This window comes from Spodoptera frugiperda, chromosome 14 (genome assembly GCF_023101765.2).
Source record: "Spodoptera frugiperda isolate SF20-4 chromosome 14, AGI-APGP_CSIRO_Sfru_2.0, whole genome shotgun sequence".
Classification (NCBI taxonomy): Eukaryota; Metazoa; Arthropoda; class Insecta; order Lepidoptera; family Noctuidae; genus Spodoptera; species Spodoptera frugiperda.
In genome coordinates this window covers 815,007-835,032 of record NC_064225.1, presented here as the reverse complement: position 1 = coordinate 835,032, position 20,026 = coordinate 815,007, and the positions used below count along the sequence as shown (strand labels likewise).

At 39.1% G+C, this 20,026-nt stretch overlaps 1 protein-coding gene across 2 annotated transcripts in view; it reads left to right on the top strand.

The window, feature by feature from the left end:
• Positions 1–20,026, top strand: part of LOC118279160 (cytadherence high molecular weight protein 2) — a 75,306-nt gene that overhangs the window by 16,213 nt on the left and 39,067 nt on the right. For both annotated transcript variants that reach the window (XM_050698217.1, XM_050698218.1), the window contains exons 5-14: positions 38–216; positions 645–734; positions 1,481–1,639; positions 2,356–2,526; positions 4,727–4,891; positions 5,397–5,545; positions 5,942–6,632; positions 7,253–7,362; positions 8,206–8,326; positions 17,003–17,187. In XM_050698217.1, the coding sequence (XP_050554174.1) occupies positions 38–216; positions 645–734; positions 1,481–1,639; positions 2,356–2,526; positions 4,727–4,891; positions 5,397–5,545; positions 5,942–6,632; positions 7,253–7,362; positions 8,206–8,326; positions 17,003–17,187 (2,020 nt within the window). The remainder of the gene's footprint in view (positions 1–37; positions 217–644; positions 735–1,480; positions 1,640–2,355; positions 2,527–4,726; positions 4,892–5,396; positions 5,546–5,941; positions 6,633–7,252; positions 7,363–8,205; positions 8,327–17,002; positions 17,188–20,026) is intronic.

Sequence of the window (20,026 nt, the reverse complement as noted above, 5' to 3'; positions counted from 1 at the left end):
TATTTAACCATGAATTTATATCCATATATTTGTACAGGTCGCGCTCAGCAACTGCACGCGAAGCTATCCCAAGGCATCAAGCGTCGCGGCAGCTTGCAGGATGCGCTGCGTCGCTTGCAGCTGAAACAGGCTCGCGCGGAGAGGCAACGGATTGAGTATCAGACCGAACGGGCTAGGAAGATACATCAGCTGCTGGCTAGAGTTGAGGAGGTTAAGGTATGGAGTTTTTGGAGTATTTTTATTAAGAACGTATGTAAGTAGAATAAAACTGCGAGATGAACTCAACGCCTATGAAAAGGATTGGTGACAGAAAGCTCTACAAAGAGATGAGTGGAAGGAGGGTAAGAAGGCCTTTGATCTGCAGTGGGACGACCATGGCTGAAAAAAAAGTGGAATACAATTTGTTACCTCCCCCATTCTTAATGCTGGTGTCGTAGGAACCGATTAAGAGTTTGGTTTGGGAGGGGTGAACAGATACAAAAGAGGGGTGAATAAATGTTTTATCTATTCACGGAGTACAGTTTCTTGCTCGTTCTTTTCCATTCGAAGCTACACTTTAGAACGAGCACTGATGAGCTTCACTTCACACACACGAAAAATCGTAATAATTAAATGTTTACTAAGGAAACTACCCAATTCTCCAGGTTGCAAAGAATGAGTTGATAGAAGAGAAGAGGCTTCGCATGGAGAGACGACTTCAGAAGGCAGCTGCGAATAGAGACCAACATCTTAAGGTAAGTGAGAACACATCTTTATTAAATTAAAGTACATCAATTATTCGTATGAATTAAATTAAAGTACAAAATACAAATAGTACTCGTCTTCAGAACAACTAAATATATCAATAAAAACCGAAAGTAAAAAAATAATTAAACAAATCGAGTATTAAATTCTGTGTGAACAGCTTATACCATATACCTTGACTATAGAAGAGCTCCAATGTTGTAAGCTCTGTTGGTATGTTACAGCCATGCGGCGCTGCTGTTGCAATACCGTATTTGAGAAGAGTGTTCAAATTAGTTCAAATGCACTTTTTGGCTTAATTACTGGGACTGCCTCGTTGGTCGAGTGGTCGCAAGTGCGACTGCCGAACAAGGGGTCTCGGGTTCGATTCCCGGGTCGGCAAAGTATTGCTTGGCTTTTCGAAAATTTCTCAGTAGCACGGAGTCTGGAATTGTGTCCCGTATATGGCAATAGGCTCACACCCTATTACATGGGACTTATAACACAAATGGTGAAAGTGGGTGTACATTGTATAGCGGCATTACGTACCGTAATGTGCACCTCTGCCTACCCCTTCGGGGATAAAAGGTGTGACGTGTGTGTGTGTGTGTGTAATGTCGCTAATTTTTCATACGTTGTCAACCAGCCTATTTTGCTCTTTTTCGCAAATTATCAACCAAGATGGTAAGAAATTCATTTGTATTCGCTGCATACGGTATAAGACCTCACCCATTACCCCCCTCTCCATCTCCCACAGGACATAGTCCGCAAGGCCCACGATGAAGAAGAGAAACTCCGAGAGATAGCGTTCATCAAGCAGTTGGAAGCAGAGAACAGAAGACACGAGTTCCTCGACCAATGCCGGTCGCATACCACGCGCCTACGGCAGATGAGGAGGGATCGACTGTCCAAACTGGTAAGTGGATACCTTCTACGTTTTTAAGTTGGTTAAAATGCTGTATCAAAATTTAGGCGGTCGTTTTTGAGTTTCGCGCATATTGATAGAGAGTTTCAATGATTTTCGTTTCGTTGTTAGTTAAAAGTGTAATCAGTTGAGGCAGTGCTATAATCCCTATACTTGCCTACTATGGCACCTGAGCTGTGGAGTTTCTATAATCCTTATACTTGGCAGCAGAACCACAATTAAGTGGATACTACCACCACACGGTGCCATTTCTGAGCTGGTAGCAATTGTTTCAGACTTATATTAGTGAAAATCACATAAAATTCAGTTTGTTCCTAATGCTATGTAGTCTAATATCTTAAAATTGCAAAGCAAGGACAGTTTTATTTGACTTTGTATAAAAACACCATTTTGTTTTACGCTTATAATCTTTTTCACCTAATTTCTAAAGCGTCATTTCAGCCATTGATGACTGATGTTAATGGAGATTTTTAACTTTCACTATTTTAGTAAAACCCGAAACTCACCCCCTATTAAATGGGAGTTGTAACACAAATGGTGAAAAATGGATGTACATTGTATAGCGGCATTACGTGCCGTAATGTGCACCTCTGCCTACCCCTTCAGGAATAAAACAGCGTGACATTGCATTATTTTAGTAAAAGTGTAAAAGAAAGAAACACCAAACAAACATACATCTCATTCTCAATCTCTATCTCCCATTCCAGGAACAGAAGGCAGCCCGCGAGGCCGCAGTGGGCGCGCGGCGACAGGCCCTGGAGGCCGCCAGGAAGCTCCATGTCGAGACTCTGCTGGAGAAGAGAAAGGAGAGGGACGCCAGGGTCGAGGAACTCAAGGAACAGAAGAAACAGGAGAGGGATGATGCTGCTAGGGAGAAGGTGAGTGCGGGTCTGCGGACGACGAGCAAGGGTAGCTCGCCGCCCGACCAGAACCAGACCCGTGCGTGCGGCTCAAAGAGCCATCAGACCACCACAGATGGGGCCCAGTAGGGCTGATGCCTGATCCGGAGCTGCGGACTACCTAGCGGGTTTACCGGGGCTCCGGCTCGAAAAGCAGGAGAAGGAACGGGGTGGTTTTTAGTCAGTAAGAGTCTGACACTCCCTCTCGCCTTACCCAAGGCGGGAGAAGTCATTGGATGATTTTCCACCCCCAAAAAAAAAAGGCAGAAGGTGAGGGGTTTTGGTGGTAGTTGTAGTAGGTGTTCACTGGTCAGGTCAATTGAAAGGATTTTTTGGAGTGATTGATTAATGAAGTAGCAGTGAATGAATGAATGAGTGAGTGAGTGAGTGATTGAATGAATAAATGAATGAAGGAAGTTCCATGTGGAGAATCTACTCGAGAAGAGGAAAGAGAGGGATGCCAGGGTCGAGGAACTCAAGGAACAGAAGAAACAGGAGAGGGATGATGCTGCTAGGGAGAAGGTGAGGTGGTTTAGGTGGGAGTCAGGGCCCTTAGTCTGCTATTACAATTTTGTCAGAATGGTCGATCATTGATCAGTGCGAGAGGGATGGAGCTATACAACCTACATAGCTCCGTCCCTCTCGCACTGCTCAGTGAACGACCATTCTGACACAATTGTAATAGCAGACTAAGGCCCCAGGTCGATTGAAAGGTTTTGTGGAGTGATTAATTAATGAAGTAGCAGTGAATGAATGAATGAATGAATGAATGAATGAATGAATGAATGAATGAATGAATGAATGAATGAATGAATGAATGAATGAAGGAAGCTCCATGTCGAGACTCTGCTGGAGAAGAGAAAGGAGAGGGACGCCAGGGTCGAGGAACTCAAGGAACAGAAGAAACAGGAGAGGGATGATGCTGCTAGGGAGAAGGTGAGGGGTTTTGGTGGGAGTTTTAGTAGGTGTTCACCGGTCAGGTCAATAATCGACCTTATTGAAAGGTTTTGTGGAGTGATTGATTAATGAAGTAGCAGCGAATGAATGTCGCATCGTAACAATATAGTCTTTATATTATAACTTTTAAAAAGTCAAGTACAATAGACTACAATGAGAAAGGAGAGGGACGCCAGGGTCGAGGAACTCAAGGAACAGAAGAAACAGGAGAGGGACGATGCTGCTAGGGAGAAGGTGAGGGGTTTATAGTGGGAGTTTTAGTTAAGTGGGGTTAAATTGACTGGTTTTTTGGAGTGATTGATTAATGGAGTAGCAGCAAATAAATGTCGCATCGTAACAATATAGTCTTTATATTATAACTTTAAAAAAGTCAAGTAAAAGTCAAGTACAATAGACTACAATGAGGAAGGAGAGAGACGCCAGGGTCGAGGAGCTCAAGGAACAGAAGAAACAGGAGAGGGATGATGCTGCTAGGGAGAAGGTGAGGGGTTTATGGTGGTAGTTGTTGTAGGTGTTCACTGGTCAGGGGCTTTAGTCTGCTATTACAATTTTGTCAGAATGGTCGATCATTGATCAGTGCAAGAGGGACGGAGCTATGTAGGTTGTATAGCTTCTGACACAATTGTAATAGCAGACTAAGGCCCCAGGTCGATTGAAAGGTTTTGTGGAGTGATTAATTAATGAAGTAGCAGTGAATGAATGAATGAATGAATGAGTGAATGAATGAATTAATGAATGATGAATGAATTGTTACGATATGTAAGTGTTTATTATATATTATTATAACTTTTGTGAGATATACTAAATTAATTATAATGTGCTTTTCTGTTTACTCACGTAATTATTTGAGAGTAGCAGCGCGATAGTCGCCGCGTCGTGTGTCGCGGAATGTTGCTCATGAATATGAGCCTCTAGCATGGCTTGAAACTAGTCGAGTTCCTTGTCAAATAATTACGTGAGTAAGCCGAAAAAGATCTTACAAAATTTAATATGTCTGTACTAGGAATATTCCTGTGTCACAGGCGATAGGAGCTCTAAGAATATTCTAATTTATTCCTATGTCAAAGTGGCTCTCAGAATATTCTAATTATAAGACAACTTATATATAATATAAACAAAATATCTATCAATTTTCAGAAGATAGATAGATGATGTATATTTAACATTGTTATGTTCTACAAATGATTACAATGTAGATGATGTATTTATTCCTTTCCCCCAGGCACAAGGTGTAAAATCCCGCTTGTCGGCGCTAGCGGCGGCGGCGGAGTTGGAGGCGGATGCACTGCGGTCCCGCATCCGCGACAAGCAGGACCGCAGCCAACTGCGGCTGGAGTCACATCTGCAGGCCATCCGGGAGAAGGCCACCACTGGACCGCGACAACCTGTGAGTATATTATATTATGTTAGGGCTTTTTTTTTGAGAGAGGAAATTCATGCAATATCTTCTCCCGCTTTGGGCGAGGTGAGAGGGGGAGTGTTACTGACTATAAACTACCCCGTTCCTACTCCTCTTTGTCGAGCCGGAGCCTCGGTAAACCCGCTAGGTAGTCCGCAGCTCCTGAATAGTTTAGGGCTAGATCGGCATTGTTACCAAAGGATTCAGACTCATATTACGGCTCACTCAATGTTTGCCGTTTGTCGTGAGATTCTACTTATGATCATGAACCTCTAGTTTACCTTGAAACTAGTCAAGTTATCTCGTCGTTAAATAGTTGTATGAGGGAGCCGTGAAATAAAATATTTATTTTTTTTAAATCTTCTGACTCCATAATTTTTTCTTGTGTTCTTCTGTATTTCGATGTCCACTGTCATATCTTCCTTGGGGAGAAAAGGCATAACGATAGATTCCATAAACACGAAACCTAACAAAACTACTCTCCATTCACCAGACCACATCAGAAAGCCAAGATCAGATGTCTAAAGAAGAGAAGGAGTTACAAGAAGAGACTCAGCGTCTAGAACAAGAGAGAAAGGACCGAGAGAAGCAGAAGGCCATCAAGAAGAAAGCTAGGAAGGTTAAGCAGAAGTTGTTGACTACGTAAGTTTTACTACTTATTTATTTAGTAGATTTTCGAATGTTATAAATGGTAATGTAAGATAGTACATTGTTACCTTGTTAATGAAATATGCAACTGCCAAGTATGTTTATTCGCATGTAAACTTCAGATTAGAATTTATGACGTCATCCGTTGATTTATTCCTCGATCGTCTAAATGCGACTTCTGTCATATGTCACTTTTCATGTCATTTGTCGCCACAACTATAATAATATGTTAGTATTTAATTATTAGAGATTTAGACTTAGGTATCAAGATGCGATTATAAGCGTTATCTGTAGTACACTAATACTTAGCAATTTACTGATTTAATCAAATTTCATAGCAAGTTTCCAATTACTATTTCCATTTTCTTACCTCTAAACCTCTTTTCACAGGAGCAACGACACGGTAATAATAGACGATGCCTCCCTAGTGGACGTTATATCGCCGACCACAACAAAAGTATGTAAAGTCATACACCAACTATCGCACACGCTCGAACCCTTCTTGGAACACCCCATCACATTCACTATTGAAAACGAAAACGTCACTCAACTTGAAAACGGCTTCGATCCTCTCACTAAGAAGAGACATAGGATTATTATTAACGGGGGAGCTAAGAATGTGGTTGAAAAAGATGAGCCTAAAGAAAAAGAGAATAAGGGAGTAGACAAGGAGAATAAAGGAGTAGACAAAGATAATAAAGGAGTAGACAAAGATAATAAAGGAGTAGACAAAGATAATAAGGGGGTAGACAAAGAGAATAAAGAAGCAGAGAAAGAGAATAAGGCAGCAGACAAAGAGAACAAAGCAGTAGAAAAAGAGGTCAAAGAAAAAGATAATAAACCAGTAGAAAAAGAGGTCAAAGCAGAAGACAACGAGTCAACTACCAGTGGTAAAAAGAAGAAAAAGAAAAGTGATAAAGATAAACCAAAGTTGAGTAAGACTAGTTCAGTCTGTTCTTCTCTCAGTGATATGAGTAAGAGTTCGGCGAAGAATGAGAAACCTCGCACTATGATTGATATGCAATTCTTGGAGAAACAGTTGAATGAATTGCATAGGACTGTTGAGAAGTGCGCTAAGATGGTGAGTGTAAGAATTTTTTTTGTTTTTATTCAGTGTCTTGTTGATTTAGTTATTTTCGTATTGTTTTTTGCGAACTAAAAGGGTAAGGGTTACGAAATTATACCCAATTTAATTTGAAAAGGGTGCTGTCACTTTTTGTATTTGAAGTTAATATAGAAATGTAATAGAATCGTAATAATCAACAGATATTTTTTATCCATGTAATAAAATTGATGTCTGAAAGTTTTTGTGTCTAAAACTATTAAAAATTCAAAATTATTCCTCCAGTAAAGTTATGTAGTGTCGGAAAAATCTGTCCTTAATGAGATTGAGTATCTTTAAGAGAATAGGGAAACTCATTAAGCGATTTTTTTAATTGATTGCTTTTAAACTCATAAATGTAAGCGTCCACAGGCCCGCATCGTATCCGCATCACGTCATCAGCACGCATCGCATGTAGGTATTGCCGATGATGCGGTCCGTACGATACGGATCAGTGGACGCAGTTGTATGAGTTTCTATACAAGACTAACTAAAATCCGTTGCATGCAGGCCTGAGGACGCTTACCTTAAGAAACCATTTTTAATAAGAACCACTGTATATCGGCATTATATTTACTTTTATCACCTTCTTGTTGTAGACCCCTAAAGACAGGACCTCCCTCCACAAGATCCACCTCCTCAAGGTACTGGGAGAGATGCTGTGCATCGCTTGTGACCGCGAGGACATCACTCCGCAGTTTACTACCAAGTAAGTGAAACGTAGTATTGGATTCACTCAGTCACTTGTATCAAATAAATATACATATTTTTTTTGGGACAAACCCGTCGCATCCTCCTAAAGGGCTGCAACTCCTGTAAGCCAGGATTTACTGTAGATACAAATATAAAATATATTTAGTTTAACGTTATATTGTGTGTTGTAAGTGTGGGAGAGCCATGCTTCGGCACTGCTGGGCCGGAGTGATACCACGGCCGAGTAGAAAACCGACGTGAAACAACCACAGCGTTGTGTTTCGTTGTGTGTGAGTGAGGTTACCGGAGGCCCAATTACTCCCGTTCCCAATTTTCCCAATCCCCGATTCCCCAACAACTGTTAAATTCCTAACCACCAAAAGGCATCGGCATCACACTTGTAATGCCTCTGGTGTTTCGGGTGTCTATGGGCGGCGGCGATTACTTACCATCAGGTGATCCGTCTGCTCGTTTACCCACTTATATCATAAAAAAAGTCAGCATGTAACGTCACATAACTAGTGACCCAACTACGTTAACTCTCAAGATTAAGAGTCCCTAACGTGGCTTGGAACTACTGCAGTTAGCTCATCAGACAGTTACATGATTATTATCTATTATATAAAATTAAGTCGGGTTTTCCTTCCTGACGCTATAACTCCAGAACGCACGAACCGATTTCCACGGTTTTGCATTTGTTGGAAAGGACTCGGGCTCCGTGAGGTTGATAGCAAAGAAAATTCAGACAAAACAGGGAAAATCATTGGTGGTGAAACGGAGTTCGCCGGGTTTGCTAGTTTTAATATAAATATGAGATTTATTATAGTAAAATAGTACTAATAACATAATTCGCTGTCAGAGCGCTGAACACGGCGGTGGTGGCGATGGGTCGCGCGGTGTCGTCGTGCAACATGAGCGCGCGCTACTTCCTCGCCACGCGCGCCGCCATCTACGTCGTCAAACTGCTCAGCATGCAACTGGTAAGTATTGTACATTGCTATCTGTTTCTATGACTATCTCAATAGACTATGTCATCGGGGAAATCGTGAAGAAGCCAGAAAGATAGGAACTCATGAGAACGCCAACTTTGCTGAACTAACTATTCACCGTGCCACACTGATTACGCCGGTACGAAAAATATAGTCAGAGTCAAAGTTAAAGCGTTTCTTGCAACTAAGTGTACACATTATGGTCACAGGCATTGCAACAGTTTTATGAATTGGCAAATGCCGTCGTCTTGGTCATTAGGGCGGCAAAATAGCACCATTATAATTTATCTGGTAGTACTGTTACTCTAGTCGATGAGTTTGTAAAATTCGGAAGAGCGACATCTATATCCTGAAGCATGAACTACTTTGTGAAATCAAGCAACGCCATCTGCATATAATGACTTAACTAATAGGTTGACTTAGCACCAAGATAGATGGCGTTACACGTCTGTTTTTAAGAAATACGTCGTACTGAAATCGATGAAGGCTTTTTGTGCTTTAGATTATCAAAAATGTAATTTCATCTTACTGACATTTTCCTATAAATGCAACACCTACCTGAAAAGTATAATAGAAAACTAATATCAACATTGTTACTGTCTATCCTTTTCTTGCGTTTAATTCATAAGTCATAATAATAACCCTCATCCCTTAAGTATTACATGGGACTTATAACAACACAAATGCTGAAAAGTGAGTATACATTGTACAGTGGCATTACGTGCTTTAATGTGCACCTCTGCCTACCTCTTCGGGGATAAAAGGCGTGACGACACAATAATATCATTTACGAAAAATACTCCTAAGCTTAACATCACAAAATAAAATTCACCAAAAAAACTCGTCTCCCAAAACGTTTACAAACATAAACTGCAAAAAGTTAATCAATTTGGTGCCCAAACAGCGAAAACACATGAAAATTAACTAGGCAGAAACTATGTTACCCTTTCTGTACGTACGTAGGTAATGTAAGGGTTGCTCTTTATTGTAGCAGGGATGGTAGTGATGTGACTTGTTCACTATTCGGATCTGGAGAAGGATACAGATATTAGATTAAATTATATTGTATTTGACTGTTTCGTTGGTTGAGCTATCGTTACTATGATTAGTCAGCCCCTGGTTTTCGGATAGTAAAATATAAAATGCTATTTATCATACCAGTTAATAATTAATTTACGATGTTGGCTGGTTTGGGTTACGAGTTAGATTTAGTAGGAATTTAAATGAAACAAGTAGAATTAGAACACCTTCTGTCAAGTCAAACTCAAATCACTAAACTTATTCCAATTAAACCATAAATAGGTGCTTTTAAAATATCCACAAATAAAGGTATAATAGTTTGTCAGTCTGTCCGTCATTGAAGAAAGGTGTTTAGTCTCTCCCCGTATAAGATATTATCCTCAACTTTTTATATCGGATTCAGTTACGGTTCCAAAAAGTATTTTTTACTGTGGATATTCGATAATTTTGGTCACAATTACGGATCTACATAACACCACTACTATGTATGTCCGAACTTTGGTTGTAATCTCGGAAAGTGCTCGCCTCACTGCTGATTATGTTTTTTATTGAAAATAGTCGCAATATGTAATATTTAGGGGTCGTATAGTTTTATGGGTTATTTTGTTAGTTTTCGTATTAAAGGGGTAAGATGCCTTGTAGGTATAGTGGTCGCGAGTGTGGCTGTTAACCGTGGCGTTCTGAGTAAGATGCTTCGGTTGGGCAAAGTTAGGTTTTGGAGATTTTTAGTAGTAACATTTATAGACATGGTTAGAGATAACTCAACCACGTCTTTGATGATAAAGAACCTGTCAGTATACTAAAATTAATCAAAATCCGTTCAGTAGTTTCAGCTTACATTGGATAAACATCCAAACAAACAAACTTTCACATTTATAATATTAGTGTGATATTTATCTATAGAACTGCAAAACTCCATAGCACGCATCTTTCCATAAACACATTGCTTAGTTCGTCCGTCTTCACTAGTGCTAAGCTATGTGTAGGTACCTATGAATATGATTGGTTTAAACCAAACGCATCCACAACAACGTAGCATAGCACATCTCTGTTCGAAAAACGTCCTAATAAAGATCTATCTAATCAGCAGTTTCTATAAAAGCATTCCTACTCAATTTTCCTTTAGTTATAACTCAGCTCACTCTCTAGTCCATGGGTGCACAGACCGCGGCCCGCCGGTCGAAATCTGGTGGCCCGCCGACAGCAAAAATAAATTGCTACAAGTAAATTTGAGCCAAATATGAAAAAGATTGTAAGCACTATGCGGAGTCACGATTCAAATTAATAAATTCTTTTTCATTTTTAAAACATTATTATCAATTCTTTATTAATTACCTAGGGTGCGTTGGGGTAACATCGGACGGATTTTCGAATAGTTGCAAGGATGTTGCAAAAACTTTATTAAGATAATAATAAAATTAAAATTTTGGTACACAGTAGATTAATGAAAAATAGTGGAAACGAATAATGATTAAACACAGTGTTATTTAAAATTTAACTTATTTATAAATACTCAATACTTTTTGCTTTGCAAGCCTATAAAATTAGGACAATTTTTTTTTGATGTGATGACGATTTGGCCATCGTGGGGTAAGTTCGGACAACAATTTAAAATAATTTCTAGTGCTAGGAGGACAAGGTGTATGAAAGGAACGTAGCCGATCTTTCCTGTACTTTAACATGAAATCACAAAAATTTACCTAATACAACAAATATAGATGTTCCAAATGATTCTATTTTTTTTCGTTTAATTTGTCCGATCTTACCCCGCATACCAAATTTCAAAGAAATTGAGTTTCTCAAAGTTTAGATTTATCCACAAGCATTTTTGAAGTGGCTGCATACGTGAGTTCTTTATTATTTATTTGCTGCATGGCTAATTCCAGCGCTTCTTTTGTATAAGAAGTGGCTCGCGAAGAGGTTCGGGAGTATTTACGTGGCAACTGAAGATTGGAAAATCAGCCCTAAGTAATTATTTAAAATTAAATTAAAATCATTTGTAACAAAAGTTTGACAATCACTGCCCATTTTCGAATAGGGATATTTTTGTCTGATCTTTACCCGACATGGGTAACACCGGATTTCAGCCTACAGAGGTAGTAGACAAATCTGGATTAGTTTTATCATATTATCATTGCTTAAAACTTAGTATTTAGGCAAAAACATGTCAAAATAAGCTATACTTTTGCTAAAATATGCAAATAAAAATGTAGGTGAAAGACCGGATAAACAAATATTTTATAAAATTTGCCTTTTTTCTAAAACGGCGCGGGTACACGTCTGTGTTGACCGGAGCGAGTGGTGGTCACCGCGGGGTGGGGCGGGACTTAATGACGTGCCACGCAATGTGATCAGCATTAAAAAATATAGCCAAATAAGTGAGATATTTGATTTGTACGTTCTTACCTCTGCGCCGATCTTACCACAACGCACCTTATACTTCTGCGGCCCGCAATCCGTTCATAATTTGTCCGAGTGGCCCCTAGTCTTAATAAGTCTGTGCATCCCTGCTCTAGTCTGTAGCGAAGTCGTGACGGTACTACCTACTCTACTACTGCTATATATAAATGTATATAGTGTGTATGTATGTAGGTATGTATGTATGTGTTAGACGCCGCTAGACGCCGCGCCACGAGACGAATGACGAACGTGGTTTTAAGGGCTGTCAGCAACTAGAAAGTGATATATTTTTGTATGTAGGTAGATAAATTGGACTGTTAAAATAAAATAAAATTAGGTTATGTGTTGGTTGCCTGCTTCAGTTGAGTAAAGAGCTGAGAAGGTGTGAGTTGTATAAGTAAGAGAGCCATGCTTTGGCACGAATGGGCCGGCTCAAGAAAACTGACGTAAAACAAATCTTGCGTTGTTTGTATTGTCTAAACGAGGTTACCTGAGGCCCAATTACCCCCCTTTCCAATCTTCCCAATCCCCGATTCCCCAACAACCCTTCCTAACCCCCAAAAGGGCAGCAACAAATCGGTAACGCCTCTGGTGTAATAACACAGCAAAGTCTACATTTGTGTTTCATATAGTAACAGGCTTACCCCCTATTACATGGTATTCATAACACAACGGTTGAAAAGTACATATTACATTGTATTCGAGACGGATTTCATTAATATTGATTCATGTCAAACTTTTGATTAATTTACAGCTTCTATTAAGACTATGTATGTCCGGCGTTGGGTAAATAGGCATAGTTTTAATCATAATGTAACTAGATTAATAAATTAAGTGCATTAGTCTTACACATGCAACTGTAAATCAAATTGATTTACTTTATTGCCACTAATAAAATTATTTTTATAGGATTTTCCTGTCAGTTATAATTTTTAACTGTCAGTTCTATTATAAAAAGAAAAAAAACCTTTTAAAATTGCTTTAATAGGATTCAATATTGAAAAAAAAAAACACATAAATTTACTTCTAACTACTTGATCTACTTTTAACTGAAGTAACCCATGTGTGATTTCACACTTTCCTTTATGTCTGAAGGTTTAAAATTTCATTCAGATCCGTTCAAGTAATTTTTGCGTGTTACACCCATACTCAGAGTCATTTAATGATTACTTAAACTATTCCTCAGTAACAATTTCGTATGGAAGGCAAATACTAAGGACTGGGTTAAGTTATCATTAAATTACTCTGAGTACGACGGTAAAATTAACAAACACACACACATCGTCACAAACTTCCATGCTTATAGTATTATTATATTAATAGGATAATAATAAAAAAAAAAACAATATATTATCTTTTTAACAAACTCCAAATAGATGAATCCGAATTTATTCGGATATTTTTCAACAAATAAAATAGTATTTCAATTTCTGTTCCCGTGCCAGCCCTGTGCATTACTGGCAGTAGCCCGTTGAGTGGGTGGGCGCCCTAAAAGCGCCGCTAATGCATCTGACGCGACCGTTCACGCTGTCCTTTATACTCGCCTCGCTACTTGCGCCAGTACTTATACGAGTTATGCGTTGTTAGATAGTGTGCGTCTAATATAAGGAGACGTGCTAGTTGGATGTTTAGCCGATATTATTTTTTTTTATATCGTCAAGCCTTTAATCCATGAAGGGGTAGACAGAGGTGCATATTACGGCACGTAATGTCTATATTATATATGCGGATATTATTTCACATATTTTTTTTAAGTTTTTCAGAATACTCAACTTGAAATCTGTGTACAAGATGCCATTTCGATTTTTAGGCACTATCTTGAGATGACATTGCCTATTTTTTTCTAATCTGCGCCATTTCATTGGTTTGAGATTTGAGTTGCCGTTTTTCTAGTGTGCGTCATTCCATTGGTTTGAGGGAGATTTTGTTAGTTTCAAATTCTATAAGCAAGTTATCAATTCTTCAAATTAAAAAAAAAAAACATAGAAAGAGTTCAAAATTGCGTCGGATAGAGAAACAATAAAAAGAAACTCGTGTAAGGTAAAAAAATAATACTACTGATGTAGGAGTTTTATATACTTTTGAATCATCTAATTAAGGAAACTGAATCTTAAATCATTGCTCAACTCTTTGACTGCCAATAGAAAACTGTTGAAGGCAAATCCTCCGCTAACGTCGGTCACCGGTGACCACCACAGCGTTCAATGTGTTAATAATACTGTCTACACATAAAAAGGATTCGTCTCTAGAACAATGACACATCAACAATATAACAATGTCCGCAAAACTATAAAGATTTTATCTCTCCTCGCTACCGTGTACAGAAATAAAAAAGAATTCCACAATATTCGTACCGTAAGCTTTTACTGTTTGTTATAAAAACAAAAATATAAAATAACTTGGCGATCTAATTAGGCAGTTACCGGCTCTCCGATACAAATTCTAAAGTCGTTAAATAAATAAAACGGGTTTATTTTTTTCTTTAGTCTTTATCTCTGGTGTTATCTTTAGCGACGGGTCTAAGATATCGACGCGACTTGGCCTTATAAATTTGAGGTTTTAGATGATTGGGAACGGTTTAGTAGATGTTTGAGTAGTTCGGTGGGTATTCCCATCTGAAATGGACTTGTTGGTCTAGTCGTGAGATGTAAGAAGTCTCATATAGGCGATTAGGCGTATGAAATGAATGTAATTTATCTATCTTTCGATTTGTAAGTGAACGTTTTTATGGTATTAGCCGGTAAATGGGCAGACGGATCACCTGATGGTAATTAATTGCCGCCATCTATGCGTCCCCGAAACACTAGAGGCGTTATAAGTGCGTTGCCGGCTATTTAAGGGTTAGGAATTTAAGGGTTGTTGGTGAATCGGGGATTAGACTGGGATGGGGGGGTAATTGGGCCTATTGAAGTAATCTTAATAGGTAATAATAAACCAATCGTGATTTGGATTTTTAGAAATGCATACAGCGATGTAGCTGTTCTTAAGCAATAAAATGCCCTAACAAACCTAAATTACACTAAAAAAAGTCAATTATATCTGCATTGAGATATTCTCTAACGTCATTACAGCGTCCTTACTTTCAAATTAATTAAAAACACCGCCTTATTACTTCTATATCGCATTGTTTCACAAGAAGTGTATTAACGGATTAATTTTTTATATCCATCCTTACGACTTCCCACCGGCCGTACAATCGTCCGCAATAAAAAACATTATTAAAGCCTTCGCCAAAAAGTATTATAATTGTTGCATTTTTGTGTAATAAAAATAAAATTGGGAATTTTAATCTTATGCAGTTGTTTCCGTAACGGAGTGGTCTTGGATAAAGCGGCTCGGTTCGGTCTACTGCCGCAATGTACTGTTAAATAAAACAAAACAAATACAATGTAATGTTACTGAATGTCTGAAGAGCGTGTGCTTTTGATTGTTTAATGAATATTTTGGGTGAATAATGGGCTATTTTTGTCTCAAAAGAAGCAAGATTTTCTCTTATTCGAAAGGTTTCATCATCGTCATCATCAACAGCCTATAAGTGGTCACTGCTGACCAAAGGCCTCTTCTCACATGGAGGAGGTTTGAGCGGAATGGGGGTTGGTGATTTCAAACTTATAAATCAGAAATTATAGGGCCAGGTTTCCTCACGATGGTTTCCTTCATCGTTTGTCAGTGGTGTCTAAATAATCTTAGAATGTCACTTGGTACTTGCCGTTGGTAGGTTTCGAACCCGCGACCTCATACATGAGAAGCGGGTTCGAACAGTGCGTACAGTGTAGAAAACTCGATCTCAAACTATATTCGAACACGTTTACCATTTTGGGAACCAAATGTAAGGCTATTTAGAGCCAACTTATTGAATCGTACCGCGGCAATGTTAATTGACCGTTATCACTAACGCCATCTCTGATTTTTTTCCAAAAATTCGAAAAATAAGTAGGCACTTTTTTCTGTCGTAAATCTAGTAGTTTATGAGGGTCGACTGACCGAGATAACATCTTTGCCCGATATTTGGGTTGCGATTTTTTGCAACGAACAGATATTTACGATATCTAAGGGGCACGGGTTTGAAGCCAGGATGTGCCATGTGTTCCGGTTCCAGTAGGTACTTACATCTTGAAATAGAATTTTGAAAATGGGAGAGATTGTAAGCATTTTCAATGGAGCTTATTTCAAATGATAATGATATTTATTTATTTAGAAAGAAAGAAAGAGAGAAAGAAAGAAAAACAGTTTATTTGCACTATTTAAAAAAAAACAACAAACATAAAAACTAGTATTATAAAAAAAAAAAAAAAACATAAAAGTCATGGTGCAAAAAGGCAAGTAGGTTATAAAATAACACTTTTTGAAACAACTACATAGATGAGGCCGGCATTTCCTATCCGACTACTCTGAGAAGAAATGCCGAAACAAACTCAGAGGTCATAGTCTCTTTTAAAGTCCAGATAATCAAATAAAGGATAATGTGAGAGAACCGTGCAAGTTGATTCTGTAGTGGTCTTTAGAGGAAAATTATAAGTCGTCGAATGAATAAAAAAAAGTTTTCGTACCAGTACTGAATCAAGTACACTTGCCTAATCAAACGAGTCACAGTAATGCCACAGCGTGCCGCGGCGCTCGGTCAACGGGGACGTAGATATAAATGTTTGCACAGAGAGTAGTACAGTAGTCAGTAGTCCAGTTACTGGGGGTTACTGGGCAGTATCAGTACTGATTCTTCGTACTTCATGGATGATGATATTATTATAGATTTTGTCATATGCCTTGTATAGTATAAGGACTATTTCTGAAATTACATGCGTAGCGGACGGACTCAGCTAAGCTATGTTTTTTTTTTTATATAGCAAGATGCGTGCTATGCATGCGTGCTATGAATATACTATCGATACATCGCAAACTCGAGCTGTTTATCGTCATCACATCTTACTCACACGGCTACATAGCTTATTATCAGTGGAAACGGTTATATAGTTTCACAGCTTAGCTATAACATCAAGTCAGCATAGCTACATAGCACAGTTCTGGTGGAAAAGCACCTAAGTATTGACAAAGCTCGGGCAGTAGCGTTCTCTCATAAACCTGAACTTTAAACTGCGATCTCCAGCCCGCCTGGGTACCGATTAATTGTCAACTCTTTTATGTAGATAAGACAAATAGTCTAGCAGTTCATTGTAATAGCTTATTGATACTTAATACCTTAAATCTAGAAGTGCAATCAGATTTCTAAACTTTTCCTTATGTCTCCAGGAAAAAGACCTACAAGCCAACCAACGAGAGATGGACCTAGCCATGCAGCTCAGCGACTGTCTCTCCGTCGTTCTGGACGGAGTGCTCTGCTCCTCACGACTGTACAACGATGGCAAGAGGGACAACTCTAAGGAGGAGGCAGAAATGCTTTGTACACTGCGAGGCAGGGCTCATATGTTGATCAGGTAAGTCAATATAGTTGGTAGCATTTCAATTATGACTGCACGGTTGGCTCGGTGGCTGGGAAATTGGCTGCCGTGCAACGGATAGCGGGTTCGATTCCCGCACGGAGCAACTCTTTGTGTGTTCCACAAATTGTTGTTTCGGGTCTGGGTGTCATGTGCATTTGAAATTGTATGTTTGTAAACGCACCCACGACACAGGAGAAAATCCTAATGTGGGGCAACGTTTTTTAAAAAGAAAAAAAAAGAAATTAAGCTTACAGCCCGGTTAATGGGTAAGCGGTGACTGTAGCCAAAGTACATGTAAAGCTATAATACCAGAAGCATCATAGGCAGCAAGGTGTGTCGCCTTTCTCCCATTGAGGTAGGTATCAGTCATCAGTCTTTTCATGCGTGCTCGTCGGTTAAGGGTACTTTTAATTTGGCAACCTCTACCGTCGGTTGTATACATATCAGGTATGATTGTTGTAGTTTTTCTTTGATTCGTCTTTAATATTTATGTGATACAGAAATGTTGTAATTTTATCGGTGTTTGCAAAGGTTTGTTTCAAACTTTGCTGTTTTTTATTCTTTGTCTAAGAATTTCTATGTACTTCGGAATTTTCGTTTCAAAACTATTTAGGTTAAGTTACGTGAAACATATTGACTTTGAACCTATTTTAAATATGTACAATCAGCAAATCGATCAACTGCATCGTCTAGTCATCGAAAGACACTAACACAATGTTTATGCACAAACATAAATAACCTTACATACCAATAACAACAAAAATACACTTCTACACGCATAAATACCCGGACCGCGGACTACCTAGCGGGTTTACCGGGGCTCCGGCTTGAAAAGCAGGAGTAGGAACGGGATGGTTTTTAGCCAATAAGACTCTAGACACTCCCTCTCGCCTCGCCTAAGGCGAGAGAAGTCATTGTATCATTATCTCCCTTAAAAAGACACGGATAAATACACTTCTACACGCATAAATACACTTCTACACACATAAAAACGCAAATAAACACTTAAACTACTTAATATTTTTACGCAAGGAGAAATAATAAAAAGAGCGTTGCCATTTGGCACAGTGGCGCCCTCCTAGGAAATTACGGGGGTCGGCGAGGACGCATCACACAAATTAGATTATGCTCTAGTAAATGGATAGAGCGATCTCGAATGTGCAGACGTAGTTTTGAAGATGGTTTTTTTATGTATTTACTCACACGCTTATGTAGGAAATGGTTATAATGAAATTGGGTTGTAAAACACTCACAAATTTGGTTTTTATGGTATATAAGCCGGTAAACGAGCAGACGGATCACCTGATGGTAAGCATTCGCCGCCGCCCATGGACTCCCGAAACACCAGAGGCGTTACAAGTGCGTTGTCTTTTCGGGGTTAGGAATTGAAGGATTGTTGGGGAATCTGAGAATTTGGAAGATGTAATTGGGCCTCCGGTAACTTCACTTACACAACGCAAGCGTTGTTTTACGTCGGTTTTCTGTGAGGCCGTGGCTTCACTACGGAAGAGCCGGCCCATTCGTGCCGAAGCATGGCTCTCCCACACCTATTATTACTTCATCATAAATATTGCAATAATACTCAAAGCCAACAACCTGTCAACAAACATTTGCGCCAACATTTGTTCACACAAATCCGCCCAACATTCATATATGTCAAGAATAATTCAGAAAAAGCATTTAATCACTTAAAAAGCTGACTCGTCAGTATATAGAACAATAGCTTGGTTGTGACACTCGGTGTAATGTTGGCGGTGACGGGCGAAGTCGGGGGTGTAATACTTGTATGTGTTAATTAAATGCGATGTGTTTTAAATGGGGCTCTGTAGTTTTTGGGCTCAGTTGGATATGATACACGGTGTTTCTGTTAATAGTTTTGAGGTTTGTAGTATTTAGGTTGATAGGTGATCTTCCTGTGAAAATGAAAGATTAATATAGAATGTGATTTTTTCGGTTTTAAAGCTTTTTTTAAGGGCAAAAATCATCCAATGTCTTCTCCCGCCTTGAGCGAGGCGAGAGGGAGTGTCAGACTATTTCTGACTAAAAACCACCCCGTTCCTACTCCTGCTTTTCGAGCCGGAGCCCCGGTAAATCAGCTAGGCAGTCGGCAGCTCCGGAAGCATTTGTTTACCCATTTTAAAACATATATTTAAAACTTCACTTGTCTAGTTAACAATTGTGTTCATTTTATACAGGACTTATGATATAATTTGTGTATTTGTGTAAAGTACTGGTAAATATCCATACATATACACTTTTGCCTTCTCCCTATATTTTTTCGAGATTTACCCATCAAACAAGTCCACTACCGTCTACTAACATACTACAAGGGTATTTAATTAAACGCGATGACATTTAATACAGTTGACCGGCTCCTACATTGTGTGCCGCGACAGTGCAGCACGGTGCAACGCTCACAATGCACGCAGCCACTCCATTGTGTCCATATGTCCTGTTCCACTTGCATCTCAGTATTGAGTGGCACCGAGTATGCAGTTTATGGAGGGTTGCTTTAGCCGTGATGATTATGTAAAGATTTTTTATGTATATTTAAAGGAAAACTTTAAGACTGCCACTACCGAATAAGAGGTCTCGGTCGATTCCCGGATCGGGCAAAGAATTACTGGGCTTTTTTCGGTTTTTCGAAAATTTTTTAGTAGTAGCACGGAGTCTGGAATTGTGCCCAGTATATGGCAATAGGCTCACCCTCTATTACATTAAACGGGACTTATAAAATAAATGGTGAAAAGTGTGTGTACATTGTATAGCCGCATTACGTGTCGTAATGTGCACCTCTGCCTACCCCTTCGGCGATAATAGGCGTGACAATGTT